The 18294-nt window shown below is 43.9% G+C and overlaps 1 protein-coding gene across 1 annotated transcript; it reads left to right on the plus strand.

Annotated features, from left to right (window-relative positions):
* Nucleotides 1–441: 441 nt before the first annotated feature.
* On the plus strand, nt 442–14871 carry ACTA2 (actin alpha 2, smooth muscle). Its single transcript, XM_033129846.1, has 9 exons — nt 442–570; nt 4302–4456; nt 5861–5989; nt 6787–6897; nt 8441–8525; nt 8886–9047; nt 10699–10890; nt 11865–12046; nt 14582–14871. The coding sequence occupies exons 2-9, from the start codon at nt 4328–4330 to the stop codon at nt 14723–14725; spliced, it is 1134 nt and encodes a 377-aa protein (XP_032985737.1). The 5' UTR covers nt 442–570; nt 4302–4327; the 3' UTR covers nt 14726–14871.
* Nucleotides 14872–18294: the final 3423 nt, after the last annotated feature.

The following is an 18294-nucleotide window of genomic DNA, read 5'->3' on the forward strand; positions in this document are numbered from 1 at the left end:
ATGGACTCGATTTATAAACACAACCGTGACTACCGTAAAATCGTTACTCCCTCAATTTATTTTTGGATAATTGAAGCAATCTCTTTCTTTATTGCAAGCCACCTTTGTTGGAGAGTTCTTAAAAGGCTGCTCCTTTCTGTTCTTGGCTCATTAGAAACTGCCCTGAAATGCCAGAGGGACAACAGGTTGGCATCTTCTGAGGAATGTGCAAATCCATGCCTCTCTCTGACCCCTTACACCCAGGCAGTATCTCTGGGTGGGTTCGGCAGTTGTTCTGAAGCCTTGGGGTGTTTATCTCCCACGGGCAGCTGAACTGCCTCCCGTTTCATGAGCAGAGCTGTGGAATGCAGTGGAAGAGACCCAGGCCTCTGGCCACCCAGATTAGAGAGTTTTGTGCTGAGGTCCCTATATGGTTGTGTTAGACTGAACGCAGGGCTCAAGTCTGTCTTTGTTCCTTGTTTGGGAAGCAAGTGGGAGGGGAGCAGACCAAGGGGCTATATAACCAACCCTTCAGATTTCAGCTTCCCTGAACACCACCTAGAGTGGAGAAGCCCAGCCAGCACTGTCAGGGTAAGTAGCACTGCCCAGGGATGTGACTTACAGATTCCAGAGGCTCTGATTTTACCCATTATCGTCAGATGTCTGAAGGGATTTGCCTGGGCTCATGCACTCTGAAATTTTTGAATGAAAATTGTACTACTAAAATGATTGTAGCATTTGGCTTGAATTATCTAACATTAAAAAGACAGCTAGGAAGCAGCTTGGTATGGGGAAGGAGAGAGAGAGGAAGATGGAATGAGTCTGTGTCACCTGTAAAATCTATTTATATTAAACCAACAGCCCAGATCTTGTAGCATACTTCAAGGATGCAGTCTAGTTGTTTGCACTGTTATAATTTGCTTAAGTTAGACTTTTTTTTTTTTTTTTAATATTTAGACACTGGAAACTGCAGTATTTGGGGTTCAGATTTGGTGTGGAGGTTCTTCATTGGAGTATATTTTTGGTGCAGTGAAGGTGTCGCAGTGGATTTTAGAAGGGAACAGACCAAGTCTTCAGTATTGGCTAGTTGTATATTTGCTTCTGGGTTCCTCTGACTCTAATTGGTAGTGTCTTCTGTGGGAAAGGCATGTCGTGTGAGTGCCTCGGTGAGCTTGTGCTTTAGGATGTGTGTTGTGGTCGGTCACTGGGTCATGCGCAGCAGACTGCAGCTGGAAACCAACTGAATCTTTTTCTGAGAACAAAGAGGGAGGGAGCAGAGCGAGGAGCTGACAGCTGTTTGTGTCTCAGCCTACTGGGTGTCTGGTTTGCATTTCTCTCAGCCTGATGAGGCGAGTGGGACTGTGGAGCCAGCCCTGCCACCCCAGGCTAAACTTCACTGTAAATCAGGGCTTGGCAGCTTTAGCCCGAAACTCGAGTTTTCACGCAGAGATTTTTCCTTCTATTTTGTGATTCATGACTAAATATGGTTTGCATTTCAAGACCGATGGAACTGGAAACTACAACATTCTTCTCCCCCCTCTCTTCCCACTAACTACTCATTTTTGGCACAAGATGTACTCTAGTCGATTGGAGCAAAACCCCTGACCCGGGTGCAGTTCCAAAAGCAGACATTTGAGTGTGTTTTACCTAATTAGGAAATGCTTTGCTCCAAACTGAGCTGCTCATGCAGGTTAGATAACAGTTGTGAACCACTGAGCCAACTCCTTTCCGGGGACACAGAGACTTCTTCTATAATGACAGTGCTTATTTTAGAGATGACAAAATCCCTCCTGGACATTTTTTTTGCCAAATAAAAGTAGACTTACTGAATTTTGAGATTTTTTTTTTCTGCATGCTAACGTATGCCTACTTTTTCTGCAGTATATTCAAATACTCCCCCAAATCCTCCTTGCCCAGCAAAAGAGTTGTTAAGGACATTTATGGTGAACATCCCAGCACATTTTCTGAGTGTCCTATTCCAAATATTTTATCCTGTTTTCAGCTCTTAGTTTTAGTTTGGAAAATCTGCTTAGCAAATCCACAGAGAGCCTGTGATCCTGGTGCCAGCTGCCTCTGACACATGCCTTGGACTCTTACTGCTACTCTGTCTTGTCTCCCTTGCATTCAAATCTCACCTCTCTTCTAGCTTCTTAAGCTGCTAGGACGGAAGCCAAATCACAGGAATGTCCCACATAATGCAGTATCTGGAAAGGGAAGGGAAGGGTGAGAAAGAACAGGGCAAGCCATTTACAAGGCCCAGTGCCACTCTCACAAGTGGAATCCACAAGGGGAGCGCTGCCATCCCAAGCCTGGGGGCAGTGTGGAAAGAAAGCAAAGACCCGCAATAAAAAGATCTGCATAATGATAAGCACATCATTATATTCATCATAATCATTTAAAAACAAATGTTCATGGAGAACTCAAAATGTATATGCCTCCATAAATTATTTTAAATGCTTTAGAAAAATCTAATCCCCATAAGAACTCTATGTACCAATATCATTGCTGTTTTATAGGTAAAGAAATGGTGATTTAGAGAAGTTAAATAATTTACAACGTCACAGAGCTTCTAAGTGGTGAAACCTGGATCCAAAACCAGGGAGTCTGACTTGAGTCCAAGCTTCTGATCACCGTGCTCTGTAATCTCCATCGTCCTAACTCTACCAGTTTTGCGATCCTGGGCTAGTCACTTCAACTCCTTGAGTCTTAGTTTCCATTTTTGTCTGTTGGGGATAATAGTACATGCCCTGGATTTAAAAATATACCATCTCAATTGACGTTCATGTTCTTTACGGAGGGTCATGCAACAAGAGGCCCTGCTCTGGAAGTTCTAGGCATTTGGAAAGATGCAGCATTGGTTTCATGGGAATCGTCTGGCAGAACTCCAACTCTAATAGCTTTGTTTTCCCTTTTTACTTCCCAGAAATTTCCTTAAAAGAGTTGCCTTTTATATCTATGTCTCTGTGTGCAATGGGTTCACCAATTTTGAAGAATCTTACTCAACTTAAAATTCTAAGATCTCAAAGTCAGGCAGAGAACTCTGGGTGTCCCTCTCTTTACAGAATTATTTCCCCCTAATTCTGCTTGGGGAAATGGATGGGAATCTGGATCGAAAGCCGAGGGGGAGCCAAGGGGATCTGATCCCTGGTGCGACTCTCCCTCTAATGCCCTATGTGCCCTTGAGCACATCGCTTCGCTTGGGTTTTCTCATTTTTAAAAATAAGAGTATTGGGTGAAAATATTTTCTAATAGGACCTCAATTTCCCGAATCTTTAAGTTGTTACTTTTGCTCCAGCCTTTCAAATTTTGTTACAGAATCCAAGCTTAAGAGTGGGATACTTAAAATGTTGTTTTATTACTAAAAGAATACATGCTTGACTTAGAAAACATTACAAACCCCAGGGAAGATAAGCAAAAACAACTATAAAACCCACCATTTCAAAATAACCCCCATCAGCATCTCGGTAAATATTATTACTCTTTTTATAAGGTATAAAAATACATTTTAATGAGACCATACAATGTGACTTTCTCTAACCTGTTACTCTTACGTAAGAATATACCTGTAGCTTATCCTTTTATTTACCTTTCTTAATGGCAGCAAAGTATTCTACTGCATGGTGTGTAATTTATCGGACTTACCCTGGCTTGTTGGATTTACAGATTAGCAGTGATTTTTATTAATGGAGAATAACTACAGCCACTGAAATTTAAAGCATTTTCTTAGAAAGTTTGATTGGTTCTAATGTTTTATCAAGGGTAAAATAAAAGTTCTCAGGATCCAAAAGAGATTTTTCTTGTAAGCATGTTACATTAAATATTTCAGCCTTTCAACATTTCCATATTTTTACATGCTGCCCATCCCTCAAAATCGACTGGTTGAAAAAATTTTAAAAAGTTATATAACATATGTAGAAAAATGTGAGGTTGGGTGGATACTGACTGCAAATTCCAGACAGTTCTTTAACCTATGACAAGTGACCTGTCCGTGTGAAGATCTGATCTCATTGTCTGATATTTTCATCTGTGCTCTTCAGTTGTTCATTCATTTGCTCACTTAGTCAATCTTGAAAATGCTTATGAGCACATGTGATATGCCAGCCACTGTGCTAGAGGCCAGTTGTATAAACATGGAAGTCAGAGTTTGGGCTTATAAAAAACTTCCAGTTTAGTTAAAGTACTTGGAAATAAATGCTGTGTTAGACAAGGGTCAGCTGAGAGAGCTCTGGGGTCCCAAGCCCAGCCTGGAAGATGAGAGTGGTCAGGTAAGTGTCATGATTGCTGGATGACAGCTGGGGTGGCTTCCTCCCTGTTCCCTGCAGGAACGTGTGAAGTAGCTCCAGCCAAGATGTGTGAAGAAGAGGACAGCACTGCCCTGGTGTGTGACAATGGCTCTGGGCTCTGTAAAGCTGGCTTTGCTGGGGATGATGCTCCCCGGGCTGTTTTCCCATCAATTGTGGGACGTCCCAGACACCAGGTGAGCAAAATTCTGTTTGGAACAGAGAGAAACAGCGTTATGGGATAGGTACCTCTATGTCTGTAGGTCTGTGATTATCCAAAGACTGGCTACTGCTCTCTCTTTGTCCAGAAATTATGTAACCTTGCTAAAAATACATCTCTGATGATTAATGTCCAGGGATACGTGCCAATTTCATATACATTGTAGACAGATTATCTGGTGGGTGTCTATCAGATATATCTGTCCCTTTTTCATGAGTTCTTTTCATCTAAATGTAATCACTGTCATCATCATCAGAAACACTTAGGAGTTACCTGATGTATATCATACCTACTCTTTGGAGAGAAACGAAACTGAAAACCCACATCATTCATTCTCAAAGAGCTTGATGTTAGATGAGAAGAAGCATTTTTACCAAATGTAATTTTACTTACTGCTAGCTGTCAACGAGATATATCTGGACAGCCGCATGGTAATTTTACAGAACTTTATGCATAAACAAAGTGTTGGTGGCAGCTACGTGGTAAAAACTGAGAATTTCATCTCAGAAATTCTCCTTCACATCAGAAATGTATTTTGCTCATTGAGCCTATCTGATTAATATTTACGGCTCTCAGTTTGGCATATATTCATAAGAACAAATAATAGAATACTTGCCTAATGAATGAACTCTGTCTCTTTGTTGAACTGTGTACAATAGTGTACAATTTTGCACAAACCACTATTTACATACAGAATTATTGTAGCCGTGACTGTTCTGCAATTCTAGAACAGTCACTCTAATGCAATTAAGATTAAAATTCCAGTAATGAGAATTCTTTTTCTTTTAAGTTTCACCTTAATGATTAAAAAAATACATGTGACAGATACCTTGATGTTGATTGGTATGGATTTATCCATCAGAAATTAAGCTCTGAGTGGTCATTTGTTGATATAATGCTTTTGCTCATAATGGTTAGAAAATCATATTCACACACTTTTGAGGAGGCAACAGCTTTCCAAGTATAGTTTAAGGGATTTATAAGAGATAAAATGCCATTTAACGTACATGTAAAATTTCATACATTCACTCAACAAATAATTATTGAGTGACAAATATGTGCCAGGCAATTTGTTATAGTGGAGAACCAGACCAACACAATTTCTGCCCTAACAGAGATCACCTAGGAACACAGAAAATACAACACACATGTGAAGGCGCATTACCCACAGGGTCCTCTGTCGTCTGGAGGCCAATTTGGGCCTATTTCCAATCATCTGAGGGGCGTTGCTTAAGAATATAGTGACCATAAGACTCAGCATATTGCTGTTGGTACCAAAAGAGGAACTCTGTCTTGCAATAATGTAACCCTTTGTGACTGGACTGTAATCAATTCATAAGGTCTGGAAGAAGTTGACTTGTTATGTGTTGGATCTTTTTAGGGAGTAATGGTGGGAATGGGACAAAAGGACAGCTACGTGGGTGATGAAGCACAAAGCAAAAGAGGCATCCTGACCTTGAAGTACCCAATAGAACACGGCATCATCACCAACTGGGATGACATGGAAAAGGTACGGGAGGTTCACTGTAGACTGAGCCCTCAGGCTGCATAATTCCCGTGGCCACCGATTCAAAACATCATGCTACCACGAGGGAAAATAACTGGCTCACCTGAAGGCCAAATGTGGGCCCAAGAATGGAAGATCTAGAGTGAGCTTATGGAAACAGGCTTCTCCCAGCCCTGGTGAGAAAAGAAGGGGATGGAGGGAATGGAGGCAGGAAGCAGGGTGACCTGTCCTCTTCTTAACATACACTGCCAAAGGAAATTTCCTTAAAAGTATGTAAAATGGGAACTAGGTTTTCAGTTTCATTCATGCATTTATGTTTTCGTTTGTCCTTTTACTTAACTAAATCATGCTTGAATAATATTTACTCTGGATTAGGCACTGGGCTCAATAGTAACTCCAGGGTTACTTTAATTCTCATAAAGACATACTAATTATCTTATTATCCATGGTGAGATTCAAGCTGAGAAGTGTCAAAATTCACCTAAGCCCACACAACCAAGAACTGGTTGAGGTGGGATTTGAACGCGGTCAAACTCATTTGACTCCAGAGCCTCTGCTATTACTCACCACACCATCGTGCCTCACAGAGCTGGCTCTGGGTTTTTGTTCATTCATCTACCAGATGTGAACCCTTGGGGAAGTTACTCACAGTCTTAGAACTTCAGTCTCTGCATCAGTAAAAATGTAGACACATTTTATTTGCTCCTAGTTTCAGTTAGCTCATTCTGGTCCTTTCTTGGGGTCGGCAGTGTCCCCATGACATGACATCATTGTTTCTTCTCCACCCCCCACCCCCCCAGATCTGGCACCACTCTTTCTACAATGAGCTTCGTGTTGCCCCAGAAGAGCATCCAACCCTGCTCACCGAGGCGCCCCTGAACCCCAAGGCCAACCGGGAGAAAATGACCCAGGTAAATACCCACTCCAGGACCCAGGACTTTGGGTTTGGGGAAAGTCCTGTTGGGATGAGGCTGTGCAGGAGAGCAGAGAGATGGCCCACCCCAGAAGTGCACTTGCAGACTGACAACTGTCCAGGAACTTGGGGAGTCGAAAGGACAAGAACATCCCAACGGTACTCATATTCTTACCGCAGGAACTACCCCCTTTGACCTCCACGAGCCATAGGGCATTTGAAAGATTAAACTGAAAAAGCAATGTGTTTAGGTTAGAACGACTAAGGAGAAGTCATTTCACAATGCAGGACAATGCACAGTGGGGTAATTTTGGTTCTGAAGCCTGACAGGTCGAGGTTTGAAAACTGGATCTGTCACTTATGAGCTACATGACCTTACATAATCCACTTAATGTCTTAGAGCCTCAGTGTCCCTGTCTCTATCTTGGGAATAATATTAGTACTATCATTTTTCAAAGGATTCATGTGAAGATTAATGTGGCAAAATATTACATATGAGTCATAGTGCCTGGTATAATAAACATTCAACAAATAAATAGTAGCTATTATTGTTGTTGCTGTAACTTGTATGGCACTCAAAGACCTTCTAGCAGGAAATCAACCTTCCATCAGCCAGACAAGGTTTCCGGTTTGGATGAGCTCTCCAATAAAAACATCCAATATCAATTTCATGCGTGCTGTGGTTAAGCACTACGCCAAGCACTTTACATGCACTCTTTAAATCTTAAAAATGTGATGCAGGACCTATTATTAGCTGTGCTATGTAAACGAAGAAATCAAAGCTCAAATCCATTAGGTGATTGTCTCAAGGTTGCACAGCTAGAAGTAGCAGAACCTGGACTTTACCCATGATCTTTTGGCCTTGGAGAATAATAAATGCAGGGCCTTTTCCTCAGAAGAGCTCTTGGTCCTGACACCAACACACAAGCATTTATCTCTAAGGATGAACATCTGTGCACCTAGGAGTGCTCCATGTAGCAAGAAATATGTCGGATGGGCATTATGGTTCCTGTGAATGGTATGAAGGCAAACAATATAGTTGGGAATTACGGCTCTCTAACAAATGATGTCAGACATTCTGGAGAATAGATAGCCCCAAGAGGGTTTTGCAGATGGAGGCCCACAGGTATCTCGTTGTGCACAAACTTCTCACAAGTGACCTGGAGGGGCTCTGGCTCTAATCTTTTCCCTGGACTACATGAGCTAGGGTATTGGCAATCATACGTGGTCCTCTGTTACCTGCTGGAAGTTGTCATTTCCCAGCAATCAGGGCTCCTTCCACTGTCGCTAGAGTGGCCTCAGATTCTGGAGCTGGGATTGACCCAAAAACTACATAAAAAAAAGTGGACCCAATTAAATGAAACCTCAGGCAAACCACAGAACTGGGCTAATTCCAACTCGTCTGAGCTTCAGGTTTAAAAGGTCTCTCCTTATACCGGAGAAGTCAAATTCTGTTCTCATCAAGAAAAGGACACTTTCTTGAACATTCTTGGTAAGACTGGCAGCATCACTAACTTAGCTCTTTGGATTGCTTTTTGCAGATTATGTTTGAGACTTTCAATGTCCCAGCCATGTATGTGGCTATTCAGGCGGTGCTGTCCCTCTACGCCTCTGGACGTACAACTGGTAGGTACCTTGGAGGAATGGGAGCCTGAACTGTATATACCATCAGTTATAGGATTTGATGGTTATAAACACACGGGTAGTGATTGATTGGGGGTTAGTTGAAAATGACAGAGCTAATCCCAGCCCTGAAAGGTCTTCTTCTCACCTTTAAAAATGAGCCCTTCAACTTGTATTTCCAGCATGACTTGTCCTATTATTTCTCTCTTGCTGTTTTCTTTTCCTAAAGCCTTCTCCTATCCTACCAAATGCCTTCTTTCCTCCTTTCAAATAAGAGGCTTAGGAATTCCCCTCCTACTAGACCCGCAACTAACCACATGCCAGCGGCCGTGCTGACTTGTATCCGGCCTCATTGTCCCCCAGGCATTGTGCTGGACTCTGGTGATGGTGTCACCCACAACGTGCCCATCTATGAGGGCTATGCCCTGCCCCACGCCATTATGCGTCTGGATCTGGCTGGCCGAGATCTCACCGACTACCTCATGAAGATCCTGACGGAGCGTGGCTATTCCTTCGTAACTACCGGTGAGGCCCACAGGACATAAAGGGAAGAGGGGGTAGGGACGGTGTGTTCTTTACAGTAACTTACAGGACCACAGTGACTATCCAAAGAAATGATGGGAGGAAGCCTTGCACATGGCAAGCCCTGCTGACTCCAGGGCCCAGAGCAAAGCACAGCTAATTTGCTATGTGGAAGTGCCAAATGATGAGACCGTTTCCTGGAGAAGATCAGTTATAACCATATAGTATGATGAGCTAGTCAGAGTTAGTATTTGAACATTTTTAATTCCCTCCATTCCCAAATAGAAAAGAGAGTGCAGAGACTTTGGAGACATCTAGAGAGGGCTTGGTTCCCAGTACTGCCACTCACTAGCTGTGTGACCTTGGACGAGTTTTCCTACCTTGCTAGCCATAGTCTCTTCATCTGTAAAATGGGTGTAATCATGGGCCATGTCTTAAATGACTGTTGTATTAAATAAGGTGCATGGAATATCCAGCACAGAGTAAGCATGCAATAATTATTAGCCAGTATTAATACCAATCCAGCAGGAAGTGATATGTCTTTGGACTTTCACCCACAAGAGGCAGAGTCAGCTGTTACTAGAGACATTGGGATGTCCTCAGTGCCCTTGGCCCTCATGTCTGCTCTCCCGTCAACAGTTTGGTATCATCCAAATGTTTAGGTTTCTGGAAATGCCTGAGGCTAATGTTCTAGACCAGGGGTGTCCAAAGTTTTTTTAACGTTTTTCACCAAGGGCCATATGTAGTAAAATACACAAACAGGGTCACTCACTCGAGGTGAAGTACATATTGCCTCACCTGGTTTATTTAAGTAAACTAAATATATTTTTGGAATTTGCTGCGGGCCGATTAACAATGGATTGCGGGCCACAGTTGGCCCTCGGGCCGCAGTTTGGACACCCCTGGTCTAGACTCCAAATTTGAGCCCTGAAGATGTTGAAGTCTCTTTTTGGAGTAGAGAGTTGAATTAATTCTGTTCCTGTCTCTGCTCCCCATAAAGAACCCCAGATACTCCAAACGGTTCCCAGAGACCCAGATGGAACCAATAGCTTAGAACTTGAGAGTGCAGGAGACTGGAAGGTATCTGCCTGCCCATTCTTCCGGGCCTCCTTCAGTATGCACTGGAGCCTCCTAGGCTAGGACTGGTCATGAGCCAGGGCCTGCCTCTCTCTGGAAGGCAATGGATATGCCAAGGGTTTGAACTGGAATCTACCTGGGCCAGGCAACATGGATCTCTGGAGCTTTTTGACTACTGTGGGGCCCAAAAGGGTCTGCTTCGGTATAAGACTTCCAGGTCAACTGAAAATCCAATATAAACCTACTATAAAACAATTATAACAAAGAGTGATTAGTTAATCCTGTAAAACAAAATGTACACAAGGATTTCCTGCTCTGTGCCTTTCTCTGGCTAGCTCATTTTATCCCTGTCATGTTTTTTCCGGGCAATAATTACTCCAGGTCTACTATATGTGAGGGATTCTGTTAGGAACAGAAGTGGTTCTTTCATGGACCCCTAATTTAATTACCATCATGCTGGTTGCAGAACATTGAACTTACTTTTTAGAAGGAACCCATATTGTGAGAGAGACTAAAATAGGGCAGGTGGATTGGAGTTTTACCACCCGTGAAAACCTGAATGTTTGTATCTTGACAGCTGAGCGTGAGATTGTCCGGGACATCAAGGAGAAACTGTGTTATGTAGCTCTGGACTTTGAAAATGAGATGGCCACTGCCGCGTCCTCCTCCTCCCTTGAGAAGAGCTACGAGCTGCCTGATGGGCAGGTGATCACCATTGGGAACGAGCGCTTCCGCTGCCCAGAGACCCTGTTCCAGCCATCCTTCATCGGTAGGCAACAGTGTCACGTCCTGGGAAGGGGAGATCACCCTATCCTCCCCTATCCAGCCAGCCCTTGGCCACCAACACCCTGCATGTGGGGCTATGTAATGGGGACACATGGCCAAACACATTTCTAAACCAGGGCAAGGGAAAGAGGGTCACATATTAAAGGTGAGAAGACTTATTAAGGAGGCCAGGAAAGAAGCTTTTTGTGCTAAGAAAACACTATCTATAATATGACGTTGTAGTCAAGCCAGAAGCATTCTTCATGTACGGTGAGGCAAATATTGTGTGCTCAGGACACAGTGGAGCTACCGGATGGGTGGGACGGGTGTTCTAATGTGGAGAGTTTGGGAATGGCAAGGGAGAGAAAAGTGGAAGGGTCTGGTCCGACATTAGCACTGACCTTGGGAGAAGGGTTAGTAGAGTTGTTTAGAGTGCAGGTTCTGGGACGGGTGAGCCTGGGTTTGAGTCTTAGTTCTACTTTCCCGAGTTCAGACAAAAAAGTATTAAGAATGAAGAAAAATGAGTCTTTGTCCAAATAGCATGAAGCACTTTTCTGATAATTCAGCACCATTAAGCTTTGAGGGGTGAGAACAAGGCAGCAGCCAGGGAGAGACTTGGGAGAGTTCTGAGCAATGGCTATGACATTGGTTCAGGGTGAGACCTTCTGCAGGGAGTCCGAAGGCTTTGCCCCTGATTTGAATGATACATAGTAGTGAGTCTGTTAAAAATCAGGGATGTGATGTTGTTGTTCCCCACGCCCTGGAGATGCTACAGCAGGGCTTCCTCACTAGACAAGAGGTGGGAGGACATGAGGAGGTACAAGGACCTTTTGGTCTCTGAGATGGGTGGTTTCTAGAGTATTTTGCCTACCTAACTTTAGTTCAGTGTACGACCTCCCAGTTGCTCACATAGGTTTTCCATATCTGACCTGGGTTTTACTCACCACCCAAGGACCATGGCCTGTGTCTCTTTTCCAGGGATGGAGTCTGCTGGCATCCATGAAACCACCTACAACAGCATCATGAAGTGTGATATTGACATCAGGAAGGACCTCTACGCTAACAACGTCCTCTCCGGGGGCACCACCATGTACCCCGGCATTGCTGACCGCATGCAGAAGGAGATCACAGCCCTAGCACCCAGCACCATGAAGATCAAGGTACAGTGCCGTGACAGACTCTATGTCTGTGCTGCTGGTGAGCCAAGCCGATCACCAGACTTGAAGGACTCTTCAGAGGCCACATCTTGGTCACACATGCTCACAGGTTCTAAGCGTAGGCAGTGTGTCCAAGTGCACAAGTTCCAGACTTTACAGGATATAAATCAATCCACTTTACAATAGAAACTGAATTATTTTGTCCAAAATTTGATCTACCACATTTCGCCAAAAATAAGACCGGATTTTATATTAATTTTTGCTCCAAAAGATGCATTAAGGCTTATGTTCAGGGGATGTTATCCTGGAAAATCATGTTTAGGGCTTATTTTCTGGTGAGGTCTTATTTTGGGGGAAGCACGGTATAAGTATCCTTGTCTATCGGCTACTTTTAGCAGCTGCAATAGAGGTCAACAAAGCTGCCCAGGTGCCCGTATCTATTTAAAATATATATTCTGATGTTCTCCTTCATCATAAAAATAGTGCATCTCATGTGTAAAACATAAAAAAAAAAAAGACAGATAAGCCAAACATACTTCTGATGAGGTTTAAACCTATAGATTCAATAGTGTGTACTCTTCTTCCACTACTAAACGTGATCACAGCTCAGTGGCCAGGAAGGAGAGTTTTATCTTCAGCTCACCTTTTGATACAGGTGTTCAAAAGCACAGAATGATTCCTGGAGGACCAAGCTCAGTCCCTGAGCCACCCAGGACCCCTGTATTGTGTGAGTTTTGAGTTCCAGTCAAGGGAACTCAGATTAAATGGAGATCATTCTTTGGAGGCAACCTTACATATGTCGGGTGATTTCTCAAACACTATTATCGCTCTGGGAAATCAGAGGGGCCACGCTGGGGCCCTCTGACCCATCACAGGGAGCAGGAGAAAGGGCAATCCAGGTGCAGTTCACACACATAAGAAGTATTTGAACAAGTTCTCTGATATTCGCCCTCCTCTGTCTCTCTTTTTCTTTGTTTTTTTCCCCGGAAAGAGTATGCAGGTCACATAAGAGTGCTAGACTGAAGCATGCTGTCTCTCTGTATTATAGGCTCTAAAGGACCGCAGGGTGAGAGGAGAGACTCTTTTTCTGAGGACTCTTTCCTGTATACCCCTCTGATCTGCCTTACCCCCTCTTCCTCCCACACTGAAGGCAGGAAAGTGAAACCAGCTGCTGGGCTCACTCACAAAGCCAACCTACGTTGGGGGTGTATTATAGAGAGAGGCTGTAGCTCGAGTTGGGTAGTTCCTAGTTCTCCAAACGTGGCTTCTTGAATAGAAATGAATGTGTAATTTCGGGCTCCAGTGTGGTAAGAGAAAAACCATTAGACATCTGGGACACTAAGAGGATGACATGAAGCGAAACTGAAAATAGATGAGGGATCTCCGGGAACTCTATGCACTATCTTTACAACTTTTCTGTAAATCTAAAATTATCCCCAAACAAGAAGGTTACATCTACGTCATAATAAAACTAAGCAGCCATCACAACAAAACACCTGGGAGAGGTCTGGGTTTGAATACAGGGTCTGACATGTACATAACAAGTGTGATCTAGCCAGTTCCTTAACCTCTCTCAGTCTGTTTCCTCATATGCAATCTGGGAGTAATTTAATACTTACTCTTCAGTTATGAGAATTGAATAATACATGTTAGTACAAATGCTTAGCATAGTGCCTGGCACATAGTAAGTGCTCAGTAAATGGTAACTACTTGTATTAAAAATAAATATTCAACCAGAACTTGAGGGATAAACAGAAATTAAACCCTTTCCCCAAGGTGCTTCAGAAACACCTTGTATGTTGGTTGAAATATCCAAGTCTGGAGGGGAATTTGAAAGTGCCCAACTGTGACTATTTTGGGGGTTGCTGCAGGTAGAGAAGAACCCTGGCCTAATTCACTGTTCTCTGTGCCTAAATCATTCCTTTATCGAAGAAGCATTAGCATGCCCTTGCACGTCAGGCCTGTGCAGTGGGAAAGGCCAGTCAGGGCAGCTAACTTGGATCTACCCCAGGGAAATGGTCGTCCCAGCAAGGGACCCTGAGCCCCTCAGTGTTAAACAGTGCATCTCAGTAGACATAACCAGGTGGAAGAAACTTGTACAGTAAGATCTGGCCCAATCAATACTTCTCATTGGAGATGCTGGCGGTTGTTTGTATAGAAAGTATGTTGTGCTGAGTTCTGAGGCCCCACTTATGGAAATCAGAGACGTCATCAAGGCTCTGAGGGGGGAGGCCATGCAGGCTTGGGAGGCAACTTTTCAGCTTGTGCAACAGTAGACTGATTGCAATGCAGGTGTCACGGATGCTTTGGAATAGGTTCTGTAAAGGAAGCCAGAAAAACAAATGTGCTCCTTAAAGAATCTCTAACTCTAGAGTCTATTCCCAACCCCTTGGGTCAGGGTTAAGGTTAGAGTTCAAGTTAGGGATCTAACAGTCCAGGCTGAAACCCCAGTCAGCTGCACCAAATCTAGACCATGGTGGAACATCCAGGCCCTGCCCTAGTGCACTAATGGCCCTTCTTTCTCATCCTGACCAACAGATTATTGCCCCTCCAGAGCGCAAATACTCTGTCTGGATCGGCGGCTCCATCCTGGCCTCTCTGTCCACCTTCCAGCAGATGTGGATCAGCAAACAGGAGTACGACGAAGCCGGGCCATCCATTGTCCACCGCAAATGCTTCTAGAACACTTCCCTGCTCTCTGCCTCTAGCACACAACTGTGAATGTTTTGTGGAATAATGCCTTCAGTTCTTTTCCAAATCATTCCTAGCCAAAGCTCTGACTCGTTGCCTATGTGTTTTTTAATAAATCTGAAATATATTACCTGTAACCTGTAAGCTTGGGCTCTGATCAGCACCCAGCTGTCACGTATTTCCGTTAGGTTGACCTCACCTGTTACAGAATGGCTCTCTCTAGTGGTGAAGCTGAGGTCATGACACACCTAAGATGTATATGATTCCCAAGAAAGGGTAGAATCACATTAACCTGGGAAATTCCAACTAAATGTTGTCAGTGGAAAGAATTAAAAAGTACACAGGACATTCATACAACCGAACTGAGGCATCCAGGAGCTCAGCAGCCCGGCAGCAGCTCAGTTCAAGGTGCCATATTCAATCTTAGTTGCAAGGGGTGCAGCCCACCATCCCTTGTGGGAGTCGAACCGGCAACCTTGTGGTTGAGATCCCATGTTTCAACCATCTGAGCCATCTGACCATCTGGGAGCTTAGTGGCAGCTCATTGACTTCATTCTAGTTGCGGAGGGTGCAGCTCACTGGCCCATGTGGGAATTGAACCAGCAGCCCCGTTGCCCAGAGCTCACGCTCTAACCAACTGAGCCACCCATCTGCCCCCATATATATAACTTTTAATATATACAACATATTAAGCTTAATAAACATATATTAACAGAAGGTATGACTTTTAAGTTTATCAGAGGGAATAGATTTTTTTTAAAAATTAAGAAACACTGCTCTAATATCTCACTACACATCTGGATTATTTATTTCCCTTCTCCTGATTAACGTCTGTCTCTGAAAAGGATACTACAGATATAGTCACACCGGAAGGGATGAGACAGATAACAACACATTCCAAGGACCACTGGTGTCAATCATCATACTAAGGGTTTTACACACAACCTCACTCACTTGTTCTTTGGAGCTATGTGGGGAAAATATTATCATGCTCATTTTATAGATGAAGAAACAAGTTGTTCCCTTCATACCATTAAATAGAGGAACTGCCAACTTCAACTTCTCTTTTCCCCATCTGACCTGGGAGGTACAAAGATGTATGAAAACACCTTCCCTGCCCTTAAGGGTCCTAGTCTCAAACCACCTTGCAACCCAGGCTGTTTAGCATCCTTGGCAGCTCCCCAGCTGGGAGATGCTGGTCCTCTTGTGTCTAAACATCTGAGTGGGGGTCAGCAGCCACTGGATGTCCTTGGGTGTGAGAGGTCTTTGTCCATGGAAGGATCTCACTGCAGAGATCTTGGAGCCTAAGATGTAATGCCTGTTTGGTCCAGAAAATCCCAGCTTCTCCTGGTCTTCTCTAGCCTTGTTGCTTCAGCAAATTAGAATTAATACTACAGATAATAAGAGCTGGCATGTGCTGGCACGCGTCATGACTAAATCCTGTACTAAACCCTTTGTATCAGGATCTCATTTTACCGTACAGCAGCCCTATGGACTTGGTATTCTTACTGCCTATTGACAGATGGAGCAGCTGAGGCTGTGAGTGGTTAAGGAATATACCCAACAGCCTACTACTGCGAAGGTGGGACCTGAGCTTGGTTCTAAACCCCATACTCTTAGCCATTAGGTTAGCATTTCTCAAAGAACAGGCCACACACATCAACTTCACCAGAGGATCATTTTAAATGGGCAGATTCCTGGGCCACATATAAAGCCTGCTGAACTAGAGCTTTTGGAGCTGAGGCTGGGAACTTGAATTTTAATCAAATTTCTCTGCACGTCAAAAATTGAGAACCACTGTAACAAAGTATGATTGAAGGAAATTTTCCCGTGGCAAATCTATGCTTATCAGACAAGGTAACCCCATCTCCATTAGACTTAAATTTAAGGATTAGTGTATAGATACTTGCAACAGATCACTTTCAGAATTTAGGCAAAAAGCATCACCATCACTACAGGGTTTACATAATGTAGTAATACGAGTACTATGGGTACTGTTGTACTTCACTTACCACTAGAGGGCGTAAGCTCTCTGATAAAGGAATGAGTGCTAGGAATAATCTCTCAAAGAATCTGAAACAAAGAATCTGAAACAGGCAAAACTCAGGAAATCCAAAACCACTCACTGAATGTGCCTTGTGAGCACCCAGCTGCAGTGCCTAGGCACCTTCTCCCAGACAGAGATCAATCACTCCTCCCCTGGATTCTACAACATGCCCAGTGACTTGAAGGGCTGGTCAAGAGGCAGAATCTCATTGACGACCCTCCCGTCAATCTCCAGGAGATAAAACCAGCAACATAGAGGTTTGGCAACCTCCTTCATCCTTTTCTTTCCGCTAACAATGGCAAACCATAGAAGGACTCTAATATCCTTCTATGTCCACCAATTTTCCCACAACCGATGTATGCAACCCCAGAAGACAACATGGGTTTCTAATAACACTGATCCGCATCACGCAGAATTTGAACTATGACAGGGATGGGTGTGAATGACATAAAGAGAACAAGGAAAGGTTCTGCCTGGGTGGAAATTACAGTCTATTGTGGAAGATGGGCGTTAAACAGCAGCTAGGGTGTACTGTGAGGATTACAAAAGTGGAAATATATGGACTGCCAGCTCTCATATAACCAGGGGCTCAGGAGAGGTGTCATGCGGGGTCTCTGGTCCTGCTCCCCACATAAGAACGCAGGATATGGTGAGGCCAAAAAGGAACACCCAGGGAGCCATGGAGGGGGGGTTCATACCACTAGAGTCTCGGTGGCGGCTGGGTTGGAGACACAGGAAGCAGGATACGCACGATCCGCAGCCTGCCGGCCACTTCTCTGCCTGCCAACCAACCCCACTTGCTAGCTGCAATCCGCCGTCCGCTTCTCTGCCTGCCAACCAACTAACTAACCAACCAACCAGTGTAGCCACGGAAGTTATATCAGTGGCTAATTGGCTAACTGGTTACAGCTGATGGCCAACTAGTCAGAGCTGACAGCCATCTACTACCCAAGCCAGCACTTTTCCACGTGAGACTGAGAGCCTGGAAACTGCTCTCTGGGACTCTATATCCACAGGAGGCCTCCCTAAGGAGCAAGTGCTAAGGGAGAGCCTTAAAGAATAAGAGCTAACCAAGAAAAGGGGGAAAGCAATGAGTTGAGGTTGTGGTACATGGAACATGCTCCAGGTAGAGGCCCAGAAATGGGAAAGTGTGCTGCAGATGTGGAACTGAAAAGAGAACCTCAAAGAATTTGACCACACATAGACTTTAAAAGTGTGGCTATGACGACTATGATTTTCTAAGTAGAGTTCATAACATTTTCTCTGTGAAATGTCTGTCTTGAAATCAGACACCAATTACAAGCAACTAAGGCAATTTTGAGTGAAAATTTGGTACCTCTGATTCATTTGTGATTCCAAGTGTTTCCTCTTGCAGGTTAAATTCTTCATCTCATTTTGAGAAATACATCTCGGAAACGAACACCCAATGCTACCACCTCTCACTCTAATTTGTTCCTGATGGCTACAGCTATTCCAGAATATTCTTCCTGTAGTAACTTCATGCCCCTTAAAG

The sequence above is a fragment of the Rhinolophus ferrumequinum genome, chromosome 16 (genome assembly GCF_004115265.2).
Source record: "Rhinolophus ferrumequinum isolate MPI-CBG mRhiFer1 chromosome 16, mRhiFer1_v1.p, whole genome shotgun sequence".
NCBI lineage: Eukaryota > Metazoa > Chordata > Mammalia > Chiroptera > Rhinolophidae > Rhinolophus > Rhinolophus ferrumequinum.

Coding starts and splice junctions, on each gene's coding strand:
- ACTA2 (XM_033129846.1), top strand. CDS start 4,328: ATGTGTGAAGAAGAGGACAGCACTGCCCTGGTGTGTGACAATGGCTCT. Junction 8,526..8,885: donor CGCCTCTGGACGTACAACTG/GTAGGTACCTTG, acceptor ATTGTCCCCCAG/GCATTGTGCTGGACTCTGGT. Junction 9,048..10,698: donor CTATTCCTTCGTAACTACCG/GTGAGGCCCACA, acceptor GTATCTTGACAG/CTGAGCGTGAGATTGTCCGG.